The following is a 13,838-nucleotide window of genomic DNA, read 5'->3' as shown; positions in this document are numbered from 1 at the left end:
CGCGCCTGCGTACTGCTAGTTTTGTTTTGTGGATGGCCTGTAGATGATCGGAAGGATTTAGCCCAATAAATAAATGGTGGGACGCTTTGGGGAGCGCTGGTCGACCCTACCGGTAAAGGTATAAGACTTGTATAGGAAGGGATCATAAACGATTGTCGAATATAGATCTAGAAAGTCACCAAGTGGATCTGGTTTGCGCTTGCGGTCAGGAATTTCGGCGCTTTCGGATTGCTGTTGTTTTAGGCCAGTGACAGGTTTAAAGCGGTGGAGGGAGGACGGAAGGGGCACAGGTTATTTAGTCTAAACGCATTTCTCACTAGGGAGAACCTGGACATTTAACCCCAGCGCTTGTCTCAAAGATTCAAGTGTTGCAACCACCCCAGCCAGCCACAAGTGTTACCGGGCTAGAGGTTGTACTTGGGTCAGTTGTGATCTGTTCCCACCCGTGTGATATTATGAATCCTCCTCCTGTGTCTAGGTGTGTGACTGTTTACGTGAAGAGAATAAATATTTAATTTTATGTACATCTTATTTCCTCCATAGATTCCCATTGATTTTTAAGTTTTTATTTTGGTTTGGGTGCCCGTATCTGGCAGAAATTGACAACTATTTGAACCCAAGTGACCCTGTAGAAAACAAGCGAAATTGGAATTTTTATAAATAACTCTGGAGATCGCTTGTGGATCATATCTATTCTGGATAGAAAATGAAGTCTCCCACGTTGATTGAAATAAGCTCTAAATGATGTGCATCAATACATTGTGCATTTCAGCAAAAATTGCTATATTGTAATTGCTGTCTCACCATCAACAGTGGAAGTTGTATTTTACTTTAGAAAGTTGTTGCCTCACTCTTTCTTCTTTTACTAGTAGAGGAACATAGCTGCATTTCTGGCATCATTGGTTACAATACCCGGCTTTGTTCTGCAAAAATCAATTCTGTAACCATGGTTTGTACTATTGTACATTGTACTATTGAGTTCTGATCCTTATAAAACAAATATCAGTCAAAAACATAAAGCAAAATTAGTGACAGATGTACATTGGCTGTTTCACCTGGAAAGGTGACAACAGTGTAGAGATGATGTGTAAAGGGAAGATAGATAACTGTACATTTTCTTAAATCACTTTTGGCATGTCAGGAAGAGGAAAGAGAGCCTTATAGATTTTTAATCATTGTCTTACCTGTAACAAATAGCACAATACATGTCAACTGTGACATATAGTTGAAATCAATGTACAGAAAGAAAAAAATTCAACAGACTAAACTATTTGTTGAGCAATCTAAAGTGCATGCCTAAGTCATTAGTGCCTCTCAATTTGAAATTTGCCTGATTATATTTCATTTGTTTTGTCACTTATACACAAGGATCAAAAGTAGGCATTCCCTTGATGCCTGGCCTTTTTTTTTGCATTGCACAGAAGTCATGGCGTATGGTAAATGACATCTTCAAATACTATAAAGGCTGTTATCTCAGTTTTTTGTTGCAAATCGTTAATATCACATATGAACTCTCTATCATTCCAAATCATCATCTTTATAACAATGATACTCAGGCTATTTACTAGAGCACCACATGAGAGTGACTGTTCGTCTTTAAAAACATCTACAATATCTAAAACTGCTGAGAAAGTAAAAATCTGAAATAATAGTAGCCAAAGTTCCATCTTACCCTTGAAAAAAAACTTTCTTTATGACCATCTGCTCTTGCACACTATTTTCAATATTGTGCTGCTTTTTGGGCTCACTCACTGGATACTAAGTTGATGAATCTTAACGATATGCTACTATGCATCTTACAACAGTGACATTGCATCTGTGTACTCCAATCCCATCGTTTCTAATCTTCTAAAATAAAGATCTTTTACTCCAACCAGAAACAGATGAAAAATGGCGAATAGACTTTGTGACTAAATCATGAAGAATTAATCATTGAATCCCTACAGTGCGCAAGCTGGCCCTTTGGCCTATTGAGTCCACACCAATCCTCTGAGATGCATCCCATCTGCCAGTGCTATAACTTTGCATTTCCCCTGATTAATCCATTTAGTTTGGACACAACGGGCAATCTGTCTAACCTGAGCTAACTGACCCCAAGAAACTTGTACTGTAGGTGCAACATAGAGCAGTAAATGTGAAAAAATCCTGTGACAGTTCAGATTTCCTTCAGTACTGCAGTTAAGTTATCTTTGTCAATGATGTCCCAAAGTCAGAGAAAGGGGATTGAACCCACAGCTGTCTAATTCAAAAAATAGATAAAGTACATCTTCTGTATTGCTTTCATCTGCTATTTCAGTCAATGCTTTAAAATAAATTGTTCATTTGTTAAACACTGTTTGCCTTCAACAAAGCCCGTCTAGTCTAATTTTCTACCTCTCTCCTGATATGACTTAGAAAGCTAGGCAGTGAAAGATAGAACTGGAGTCCAAATGTGTCTACGCTTTATAAGCTTCTATTCACAGAAATGCACATTGCATGTCATGCGCAAAATTTTCAACCTGCTCCGTTATGAATATTGATTCTTATGTTTGAAAAGTTCCTGTTGCTAATCTGCCATGTGCTCATTTTCACACCCAATTAATGCTGGCAGAATCCGTCCTGCTAATTTTGCTACCTTCCAGTCCACCACCCTCATCTTTGGTTCAGTATTATTCTTTTCTGTTCTTGTATTGAGCACAAGTACAACGTTGTATCAGAGATAATGCATTTTCCTGGTTATTCTGACAGATTAATTAATTACAACAAAGTTGCTGGAAAAGCTCAGCAGGTCTGGCAGCATCTATGAAGGAGAAAACAGAGTTAACGTTTCGCATCTGGTGACCCATCCTCAGAACACTGCAATGCAAAGTGTCTTTATTAAAAGGCATCCAGGGCTGGTTCCTGGGCCAGTGTGCTTTAGATTCAACAAAGGAAGATGCATTACTTGATTTAGCTCTGAGAAATGAAGTTGAATAATTAGTTCATCTAAAAAATAAAAGAACTGTGGATGCTGTAAATCAAGAACAAAAACAAAGTTGCTGGAAAAGCTCAGCAGGTCTGGCAGCATCTATGAAGGAGAAAACAGAGTTAATGTTTCGTGTCTAGTGACCCTTCCTCAGAACACTGCTGAGCTTTTCCAGCAACTTTGTTTTTGTTCTTGATTTACAGCATCCACAGTTCTTTTAGTTTTTAGATGAATTAATTATTCAACTTCATTTTTCAGAACTAAATCAAGTAATGCATCTTCCATTGTTGAATCTAAAGCACACTGGCCCAGGAACCAGTCCTGGATGCCTTTTAATAAAGACATTTTGCATATATTATTTTAATTCCAGACTATTTTAGGATGTTTATCATTTAGCCTGTTTTTTGCTTCCTCAATTCCCACACTTTGCGTTTTATTGGTATTCTTTAAGGTGGATCTCTGCACGTTTTAAGTCTGCATTGTTATGTTGGCACTTGTTCAAAAAAGTTGAAGACATTTGTCAGTTGGGATCTTCTTAACTTAAGCCAAGTACATTGCTATGGATCAATACAAAAACTTAATAATTTCCAGGTTTACTGCTGATAATCAAAGAACAACTAGGATGGGCAATAAATGCCTGCCTTGCCAGTGACACCTGTATCAAAAGCAAAACTATTTTAATTGCTTGTGTCTGTTTGTCAACAATGTTGAGTGTGGGTATCATGTCTGAAAGTTTTCACTGTTGGGATGACCCCAGTCCATAGACTATTCAATGCTGGTTATTAACAGCTCTGCCACCACTGTACGATAAATACGTTTGAGCATTAGAATTTATTTAAGATCATCCCAGTTTGTCTTGAAATTCACCTTCATTGATAGAGAACCTGAATTTTGAGGGAGAGCTTGTCGTCGTGTCTATTTCCTTGTGAATTCCCAAAGGAAGTTATCATTAATGATGTTTATTATTTTGTGCACATTGTCATTTAAAGCCATTTGCCTTTTCTCTGATAGCCCTCTTGATATTCTATTGTTGAAAGCATTTCATCCTTTTACATCTTGCATCTGCAGATACGCTTTTTGCTAAATGAATTTTGACTCCTCTGATTGCCCTTTTACAGTATGAGGTTGTTTATCTCGGATACTTACGTGCACATGTCCATCATTCATTTAAAAGTCTTCCATTTGTTTTCTGTTGAAATGTGAGAAATGTCCTCCAATCCATTTGACTTAATTCTTTAATGCCACGAAAAATTAATTTTAGTTCTGTGGAGAAGTTGGATTGAGTTTGAGCTATGCAGCAATCCCTGAAGACAGAATTAACCAAGGCCTTGAGTGCGGAATTCGTTTGCAATTTATGTCTTTGATCATGTAAGTAAAAGATTCACTGCACTACCATTCCAGCACATAATGGAGTGGCAAGCTGTAGTTTTATGGTTGAAGGGTGAGCTCCATATCTCAAGTGTGCTGTTGGGAAGTCACGCAGTGTAATAGTTTTGTATTTGGGGAGGTAGCTTTGCGTTACAAATGATTATAGTCTGACCCATTTATTGGTCTGTGTTTTGTTTTTACAGTGACAAATGGTACCAATACCTGCAACTTGTTTTCTTCGAGATGAGATTGCTGTAGGATCTTGTAGATATCGGGCATGAGGAAATATTTAGGATTAAAAAGACTTCAGTGCCAGAAATTGAAATTTCAGTGTAGAATTTCCGAAATCTGAGATGGAAGAAACTGTGGCAGTAAGTTGGACTGGCTGGATCTGAATTGAATTTAAACTCTCTTAATGAAGAATAATTCAACATTTAAAATATACTTAAAAATATTGAGCAAGTTTCATATTTGAAGGTTAGCAATCATTAATATCCACAGATACTTCAGCATTTCTCTCTATTTTGTTCTAGTGGTGGCATTTAGAAGTCTCTCTGGCTCTGGCTCTGGCTCTGGCTCTGTAATCACAATGAATTATTATTATATTGATCTTGAGCCCAGAAAAGTTGCTGGGAGGAGCTACGGTACAATAGATTGGCTGCTTCAAATGTATTGGAGTTAAGTTGAGTGTAACTGGTAAGTATCATTCTTTCAAAGTAAAACTTTAGCCAATTTCTAAGTTTATTTTTCATTAGTCTGTTTCACATGCAGTGGCTAATATCGATAATAGTTTGCCATTTCATAATATTAAACATCATGTTCTAACTCCCATATGCTTGGTTGTCACAGTTTCATTCTAACTGTTCTCTTTAAGCTTTGATAACAATATCAGATCATGCTTTTGTTGTTCAAGTCTGGTGTTGAATATGAAAGAGTTGCAAAAATAAAATGATTAATGTCAATTATCGTTCAGCAACTTGGATATCATATCATTTCTTACTTTTAGAATAAATTTGATGAGATTGACAAGATACAAATGGACTCATTGTTGTAAATTAAATAATTTAGCTTACTGATTTTAATTCTTGGTTGTGTTTGGGTGCCTTCCCTTCCCACTTCATTGTGTAGAATATGCGTACAAACGACCTCCCTAGCTTCTGCCAAATCTACAATTAATTGACGGCAGCACAGCAGAATAACAGAATCAAATGTTCTGATTTTTTTTCAAACCCTCCCTTAATGGATATTTGATACAATGTCATGCCTCAGACTGAGAAGCCACAAATTAGTAATTATTAGCACAAATACATATTCCACATCTCCTCAGTGCTGCCTGTGTTGATGCTTAAATATTGTGTCTTTATTTCCTCAAATAATTTCCTCAATAACAGCTGGCAGTAATATTGCTTAGCATTCTCATGTTTGCTGCAGTGGCTTTAACAAGAAGGCTTTTATGATTTACTTTCAGTGATCTTGGAGTAATTGGAGTTATTGCTTCATGAGAGTAGCTGCTAACTGAGATCATGCAACAAAAATAGAGTTTATTTTTATTCCTTACAACACCCTAATTAACAAGGTTGTGACTTAAAGATGAAAACTTGACAATGAGATCTTATTAAGGAATATTCTTTTAAAATAATCAGAATTCAATTTTTGTAGGAATTTAAATTTGTTTCTGAACATTTTTATTTTAATTTTGGTTTAATGATGCTCTTTAAGCTTTTCAGACATGGCCATTTTTATGATTTTCTGTTATTCCCTCTGTTAAGTCAGCCAGTATGAATCCTTGAAAAACATTTTTTGGCCTCTTTGTGACTTTGAAATAACTGATCTATCACAAGGATATATTTAAACTGCTAACAAAATGCCACAATTTATACTATGCTATTTATCAATATATGCAATTGATCAATCCCTATTGCCAATGTAATTCATTGCTTTGTGACTGGATTAATTAGCTTAAGAGTTTGTCTATGAAAGCGTCTGTAACTACAATAATCCTTAACCGGTTTTGCTTATGTTTTTAACAGGAATTCAACAAAAACTGTTTGTTCACCTGGGTTATTGATCTGCATCAATAAGTAATTAAGTGGCTGACTAAAAGATTTTGATTTTAATAAAGTGGAGAGAAGGGTGGCCATTGACAAAGAAAGAGAGAATACTGTAACAATGGAAGAAGCTAAAAACATTAAAGATGAAGCACATAAAACTGGGAAATCACCTCGCCATGTCTGTGGCGAAGGTAAGGACTTAAAAGTTACTGTACAGAATGACATTGAGCAAAAAACTTCCAAAAATCTAATTGAGGGATCTTCTCGAGATAGTAGCAAAACTACTTCAAACTGGAACAACAAAAAATCCAAATGGAATGACGAACTAATAGAAAGAAAGAACAATGAAAAAACTGCAGATGTGAAATTGGGCAGGAATAGCAAGCAAGACATGTTGAACTGCATAACTAGCTCAAGGAATCCGGGAGCACGGAATATACGTGATCAAGGTCTCAGCCAAGGAAGCCGGGCATCGAGTGGAATAATCTCAGTTGAGAAAATAAAACATAAGCAAGTTAAGACTCAGCAGCAAGCATTTGGGAAATTTGTGATCTCTCACACTAGCAGTGGCATAAAGACTGTGAATGAAAAAGATTGTTTACCTGTGAAACCAAAGGAATCAATGAAGTTGGTGCCCGCAGCACAACCGAGCAGGTCTTCTGTGCATACGAATAGTGATGACCGCACTAAACCTGGGAAGAACATGCAGGATGTTAAAGAAATAGAAAAGAATCCAGAGGCTTCCGGTAAGGTGGATTATTCTAGGATTATATTTCAATTAAGACATGTAGTTATTTATAAATTTAGACTATGATTGAAAGCATCTCACAAATGAAATTTTACCTATCTGATTATGAAAATATTCGCATTATGATTCTTCCGAGATTGCAACAGTTTTTTGTGACATTTTGTTTCTACAGGTACGTATATGATACAAATATAGAAGTGAAGTACTTCATTCACTGGGCAAATGATCTAATCTCTCACTTGCATCATTGCTTAGGAGCAGTGGTTATATATTTGATGTTAATATGCAATCATCTGTTTCTTAGACTGAGTTCAATAACCAGAGTCCCATTCAGAGCAGAGCAAAATACTATGGATGCTGGAAATCCGAAACCTCCAGCACTTGCTGTTTTTATTTCAGAATCCTGTTCAGAAGTTGGAAACTGGAAGGTACATTAGTTACCTCTTTGACCTTTCACTTATTGGACATAGATTTGAATTCAGAAAAGATTGAGAGGTGTGAAAGATTTTGTCACTGATTGGCAAAATCCTATATGAACTGTCTCAACCAAATTTCTAGCAGCTGTGAGCCCTTAACTTGGCACAAGAGTGGCAAATTTGAGAAGAGAGGTCACAAGAAAATCTTTCATTGGAAATAGAAATTAGAAATTCTTTTGACCGTCAGAAAAAGGTAGACTATTAAGGCAAAGTTGAGGGACCTTTAGCCTACATCACAATGCTCTGTTCCAGATTTAGGAGTGCTTGTTGCTGACATTAGGTACTTGACGTAACAAAGCATTCCACCCTTTAGCATGAGTGTCAACCACATTGAATATAAATTTCAGCAGAAGAAGAAAAATGCCCAATCACTTATTGTAGCTATATATCAATAGACATTACATTGCATACTGATAGCAGTATGTACCATCTACTGGAAACACTGTAGCAAATCACTAAGCCTCCTTCAACAAACCCATGACCTGTACCACCTAGAAGGGCAAGGGCAACAGATGCATGGGAGTGCTATCATGTGCATGTTCTGCTGCAAGTCGCACTGCATCCTGACTTGGAACTGTATTTTTGTTCCTTCACTGTCCATGGCTCTAAATCCTATAGTCCCTTCACTCCAAATTTTAATAAGATGTGATAGAATCTGGCCAAAGTGGACTGGGAGCAACTGCTTGCAGGAAAATCAGCATGAGACCTTTGGGAGATAATTGAAAGGGTAATAGTGGGAATGCAGACCCAAATTATTCCCATAAAGGTGAAGGGTGGGATCAACAATTTAGAGAACTGTGGATATCAGGGGATGTACAGGTTTAGTTAAGAGGGAACAAAAGAAAGATTCCCAAGGCTCAAAACAACAGTGCCCTAGAAAAGTATAGAAAAAGGTTTGCTTCAAAAAGAAATTGGGAGAATGAAGAAGGGACATGAGAAAACACTGGCAGATAACATTAAGGAACATCCAAAGGCATTTAAAAAGTATATTAGTAGTAAGAGAACATTTGGGGAAAGAGTAGGGTCCTTTAAGAATGAAAATGGCAACCTGTATTGAACTAGGAAACATAGCTGAGATTTTAAATGATTACTTTGCTTCTGTGTTCATTGTTGAGGTTAATATAGGTATAAAGTTAGGGAAGACGGCTGTGTTATTCTTGAATGAATTAGCATGAAGAAAGAGAGAGAGTGGTATTAGTGGCTATAGCAAGTAGATTTCAAGAACCAGATGAGAGATGTCTCAGGCTGCTGTGGGAGGGATGGAAGGAGATTGCAGGGGGTTACAGGAGAGGTTTCAGAGTACTAGAGAACAGCTAATGTGGCACCATTATTTAAGAAGGGTGGTAGGGATAAGCAAGGAAACAACAGGCCAGTGAGCCTAACAACCATGGAAGCTATTGGAAAATGTTCTGAGTGGCAGATTAATCTCCACATGGAGAGGCAAGGGTTAATTAAGGATATTCAGCATGTCTTGATCTTTTAAACAAGGTGACTAGTTGTGTAGATGATGTTAGTGTGGTTGATGTAGTCTAGATAGACTTCAGTTAGCCACGCAAGACCTTTTGACAAGGTCTCTCATGGCAGATTGGTTAACAAACTAAAAACCCATCGGATCCAGGGCAAATTGAACCGAAAATTGGCTGAGAGGCAAGAAGTAGAGAATGATGACTGAATTGTATTTTTGTGATGAGTAGCCTGTGTCCAGTTGCATATTGCAGAATTCAATGCTGGGTCCCTTGTTGTTTGTTTTGTATGTTAATGATCTAGACATGAACGTAGGTGATATGGTCACTTTGTAGATGACACAAAAATTGGTGGTGTGGTAGGTAGGTGAGAGACTGGGTCTAATGGACAATTTAGATGGGCTGGTCAAATTGGCTGAACAGAAGGAAATGGAATTCAATCGTGAAATGTGGTAGGTGATGCATTTTGGTGGACTGACAAAGCAAGAGAATATCTGTTGAATGATAGGATAGGAGCCGAGGAAGTACAGTGTGCATGTCCGCAGAGTCTTGAAGGTCAGGACAGATAGATAAAGTGGTTACAAATGCATATGGGATACTTGCCTTTGTTACTCAAGGCATAAATACAAGAGCAAGTTAGTTATGATGGAGTTATATATAATGTTAGTTAGGCCGAAATGCTGCCAGACTTCCTGAGTTTTTCCAACAATTTCTGTTTGTGTTTCTGATTTCCTATATCGCAGTTGTTTGAGTTTTTTTTCATCAGGACATTGCCTGGGATTGAGTGATTCAGCTATGAAGAGAAATTAGATAGGCTGGAGTTGTTTCTTTTAGAGCAGAAAAGGCTAAGGGGGCCATCTGATTGATTTATACAAAGTTCTGAGGGGCATAGACAAGGTGGATAAGGAGAAATCTTTCCTCCTGGTAGAGAGGTCAATAACCAGGGAGCATAGTTTTGAGGTAAGGAGGAGGTGATTTAGTGGGAAAAACTTTTCACCCACAGGGTTGTGGGTATCTGGAACTCACTGCCTAAAAGGGTGGTAGAGGCAGGATTGTTAGGACCAGAGATATGAGAGGCACTTCAGCATTCATTATTGGTATTGAGCATTCATCAAAATCATAATCATATTAAAATCATATGTGACAGGGTTTAGCACTGAGTGACAGTTTTTTTTCTCCTTTCCTCTGAGTGAGATGGCTGATTCGAACTAAACTAAATAAGGGGACAAAAACTGCTCATGCTACTTCAGTTGTGGTCTCAACAGCACTTTGTACAGTTGCAGAAACTGTCCTTACTCTTATATTCCAACCCCCTTGAAATATGGACCACCATTCCGTTAGCCTTCCTGATTACCTGCTGCACGTGTGTGCTAACTCCCTGTATTTCATGCACAAGTACCCCCTTGTCCTTTTGTTGCAGTTTCCCGCAGTTTCTGTCCATTTGAATAATATTCTGTTGTTTTGTTCTCCCTCCAAAATGAATAGCTTCACATTTCCCACATTATACCCCATTTGCCAACATTTTGCCTATCAATAGCTCTCTGTAAGTAGTTTGTATCCCTCTCACCACCTGCCTGCTTACCTATTTTTGTGTCATCTGCAAATTTTGCTACTGTACATTCACTTGCTCATTCATATATTGTAAACAGTTGTAGTCCCAGAACTGATCCCTGTGGAACCCCGCTGACTATAGGTTGCCAATCTGATAAAGATCTCCTTGTTCCCACTCACTGTTTCCTGCGCATGAGCCAATTGCCTATCCATACCAGTATACTGTCTTCAACACTGTGGGCTGTTACGGTATAACCTTCTGTGAGGGACCTTGTCGAAAACCTTCTGGGATTCTAAATGCAACACATCTACGCTATCCACTCTGGTTGAGACTTACTCTAAAAGTCTAATAAATTAGCCAGATACGACTTCTGTTGCATTTTCCAAATGTGCTGCTATTATTTCCTTAATAATTGATGTTATAGGGACTAGAGGGTTTGGAGTTATAAGGAGAAGCTGGGATTTTTTTTCAATGGAGCATTGGAGGTTGAGGGGTGACCTTACAGAGGTTTATAAAATCATGAGAGGCACAGATAAGGTGAACAGCAAAGTTCTTTTCCCTCAGGTTGGGGTCTTCAAAACTAGAGGCATAATTTTAAGGTGAGAGGAGAAAGATTTAAAAGGAATTGAGGGACAGTTTTTTCACACCTAAGGGTGGTTCGCATATGGAGTGAACTGCCAGAGGAAGTGGTAGATGCAGGTACAGTTACAACATTTAAAAGACATTTGGTCAGATACACGAATAGGAAAGATTTAAAAGGATATGGGCTACATGCTGACAAATGGGATTAGTATCATTTGGGAAAGTTTAGCTGCATGAATGAATTGGACCAAAGTATCTGTTTCCTGCTGTATGACTCTCTGAATCTATTCTATAATGTCTTTCCCAATAGGACCTGGATTGTGACTGAATAAAATACTTTCATATCAGTTTTGATTTCATCTCAGGTCTTGGAAGAAAGAGTAATTAGTTCCTCACAATTTTCTTTACCTATTTGTGAGCAATGTTACAGCTAGGAAATAGAATTCTTTCTATGTGATCAGTTATTTCACTGTAAGGTGTGCTATGATTTGATGCAAGAAGTATATCTTTTAGTGAAAGTAGAGTCACAGGTAGTTAGGATAGTGAAGAAGGCATTTAGTGTGCATGTCTTTATTGGGCAGTGCATTGAGTATAGGAGGTCATGTTGTGGTTGCACAAGACATTGGTGAAGCCACTTTTGGAATACTGTGTGCAATTCTGATCTCCCTTCTATAGGAAGGATGTTGTGAACTTGAAAAGGTTCAGAAAATATTTACAAGGATATTGCCAGGATTGGAGGGTTTAAGATGTGGGGAGAGGCAGAATAGACTGGGGCTATTTTCCCCGGAGCGTCAGAGGCTGAGGGGTGATCTTTCAGAGATATACCAAATCACAAGGCGCATGGATAGGGTAAATAGACAAGATCTTTTCCCCAGGGTGGAGGAATCCAAAACTAGAGGGGATAAGTTTAAGGTGAGAGGGGAAAGATATAAAAGGGACCTAAGTGGTAACTTTTTCATGTCGAGGGTGGTGTATGATTGGAATGAGCTGCCAGAGGAAGTGGAGGAGGCTGGCATAATTACAATGTTTACAAGGCATCTGGATGGGGATATGAACAGGAAATATTGAGAGGGGTATGGGTCAAATGCTGGCAAATGGCAGTAGATTTATCAGGATATCTGGTTGCCATGGACGGGTTGGACCGAAGGGTCTGTTTCTGTGTTGAACATCTCTATGTCTCTAGACCATAAATCAGCTAGAATTTTAGAAGAGCAACCTCAATATGCCAAAATAATACATTGCACTTTTGAACAACCAGCATCCTCTGACCTTTGAGCAAACAATTTAGTGCTGAATTGGTGAGTTATTCGATGCTGTAGACTCATGAACTCAAACTACATAATAATTCCACAAAGAATGCTTACAACAAATGCATAAAACTGCCACCTTTTAGGAATATTGCTTCGTGTCCAGTTCACTGCATATTGATCATGCTTGTCATGGCTTTAATTTAATGTACACCTGTATCAAGTTAGTATTGTGCATTTATAATTTACAGGTAAAACAACTGCTACAAATGCAAACAGAGCAAATCCTTTCGAGAAAAACTGTCCAGAAAGTATACCAGTGATTGATGAGTCTAAAATGACAGCAGAACAGCAGCTTGGACTGAAACAAGCTGAGGAAAGACTGGAAAGGGATTATATCTCTCGTCTGGAAAAAGTAGGACATGATTTGCTGTTGAAATACAATTCAGTTTACAGTGGTATTAAAGTTGTTAAAGCCAAGAATGAATAATGCTGATATTTAGATAAGTGTACATTTTTGGGGAGGTTTTTGTCAAGTACACTGTTTAAGGATGTGTCCCTTAATGTAGCACTCTTGATATAAGTATTATTAATAATGTAACGTTATTGCTAATGAACTGTAAAATTTGGTTTTTGTTTTACTTATTAGTTCAGTTGATGTTGATGTTGCTGGGTAGGCCAGCATTTATTGCCGAACCCTAACTATCTTGACAAAGAATTTGAGCCACCTTTTGAACTGCTGCAGTGCTTGTGGCACAGATACATTCACGTTGTTGTTATTGAGGAGTTTCCAGGATATTGACCCAGTGAGAGCGAAGCAATGTTGATATAATTCTGAGTCAGGATTTGCAGGAGAATTTATGCCAGTTAGTGTTCCCATGCAATGCTTCTAAATGGTAGAACTCATGGGCATGGAAGGTGCTGTCAAAGGATCTTTGTCGAGTAAATGTAAGAACATTTGTACGTGGATACACACTGGCGAGAGCAGCCTGCTTTGTCCTCGATGAGTCAAGCTCCTTGAGTATTGTTAGTGCTGCGCTCAGGCAAACAAATGGAGAGTATTCTCTCGTATTTCTGACTGTGCCTTGTAGACTCTGACGGTTGGCCTGTGCTGCGGTAGGAGTAGACCATTGCACAATTCCCAGCATCAGACCTGCTTTTGCAGCCACAGTATTTGTATAGAACATAGAACATAGAACAGTACAGCACAGAACAGGCCCTTCAGCCCACAATGTTGTGCCGACCATTGATCCTCATGTATGCACCCTCAAATTTCTGTGACCATATACATGTCCAGCAGTCTCTTAAATGACCCCAATGACCTTGCTTCCACAACTGCTGCTGGCAACGCATTCCATGCTCTCACAACTCTCTGCGTAAAGAACCTGCCTCTGACATCCCCTCGAT

General features: G+C 38.3%; 1 protein-coding gene across 4 annotated transcripts in view; it reads left to right on the top strand.

The window, feature by feature from the left end:
- tut4 (terminal uridylyl transferase 4) overlaps positions 1 to 13,838 on the top strand; it is a 75,663-nt gene continuing 61,825 nt past the window's right edge. For 2 of the 4 annotated variants that reach the window (XM_048539094.2, XM_048539097.2), the window contains exons 1-5: positions 3 to 118; positions 4,516 to 4,683; positions 4,846 to 5,008; positions 6,343 to 7,109; positions 12,683 to 12,846. In XM_048539094.2, the coding sequence (XP_048395051.1) occupies positions 6,482 to 7,109; positions 12,683 to 12,846 (792 nt within the window). In that variant the 5' untranslated portion in view covers positions 3 to 118; positions 4,516 to 4,683; positions 4,846 to 5,008; positions 6,343 to 6,481. Of the gene's footprint in view, positions 119 to 4,515; positions 4,684 to 4,845; positions 5,009 to 6,342; positions 7,110 to 12,682; positions 12,847 to 13,838 lie in introns of all 4 variants that reach the window. The other 2 variants (XM_048539095.2, XM_048539096.2) reach the window with 2 other exon arrangements.

The sequence above is a fragment of the Stegostoma tigrinum genome, chromosome 8, assembly GCF_030684315.1.
Source record: "Stegostoma tigrinum isolate sSteTig4 chromosome 8, sSteTig4.hap1, whole genome shotgun sequence".
NCBI classification, from domain to species: Eukaryota; Metazoa; Chordata; class Chondrichthyes; order Orectolobiformes; family Stegostomatidae; genus Stegostoma; species Stegostoma tigrinum.
The sequence above is the reverse complement of the archived record's forward strand: the minus strand, read 5'-3'. Positions and strand labels throughout refer to the sequence as shown.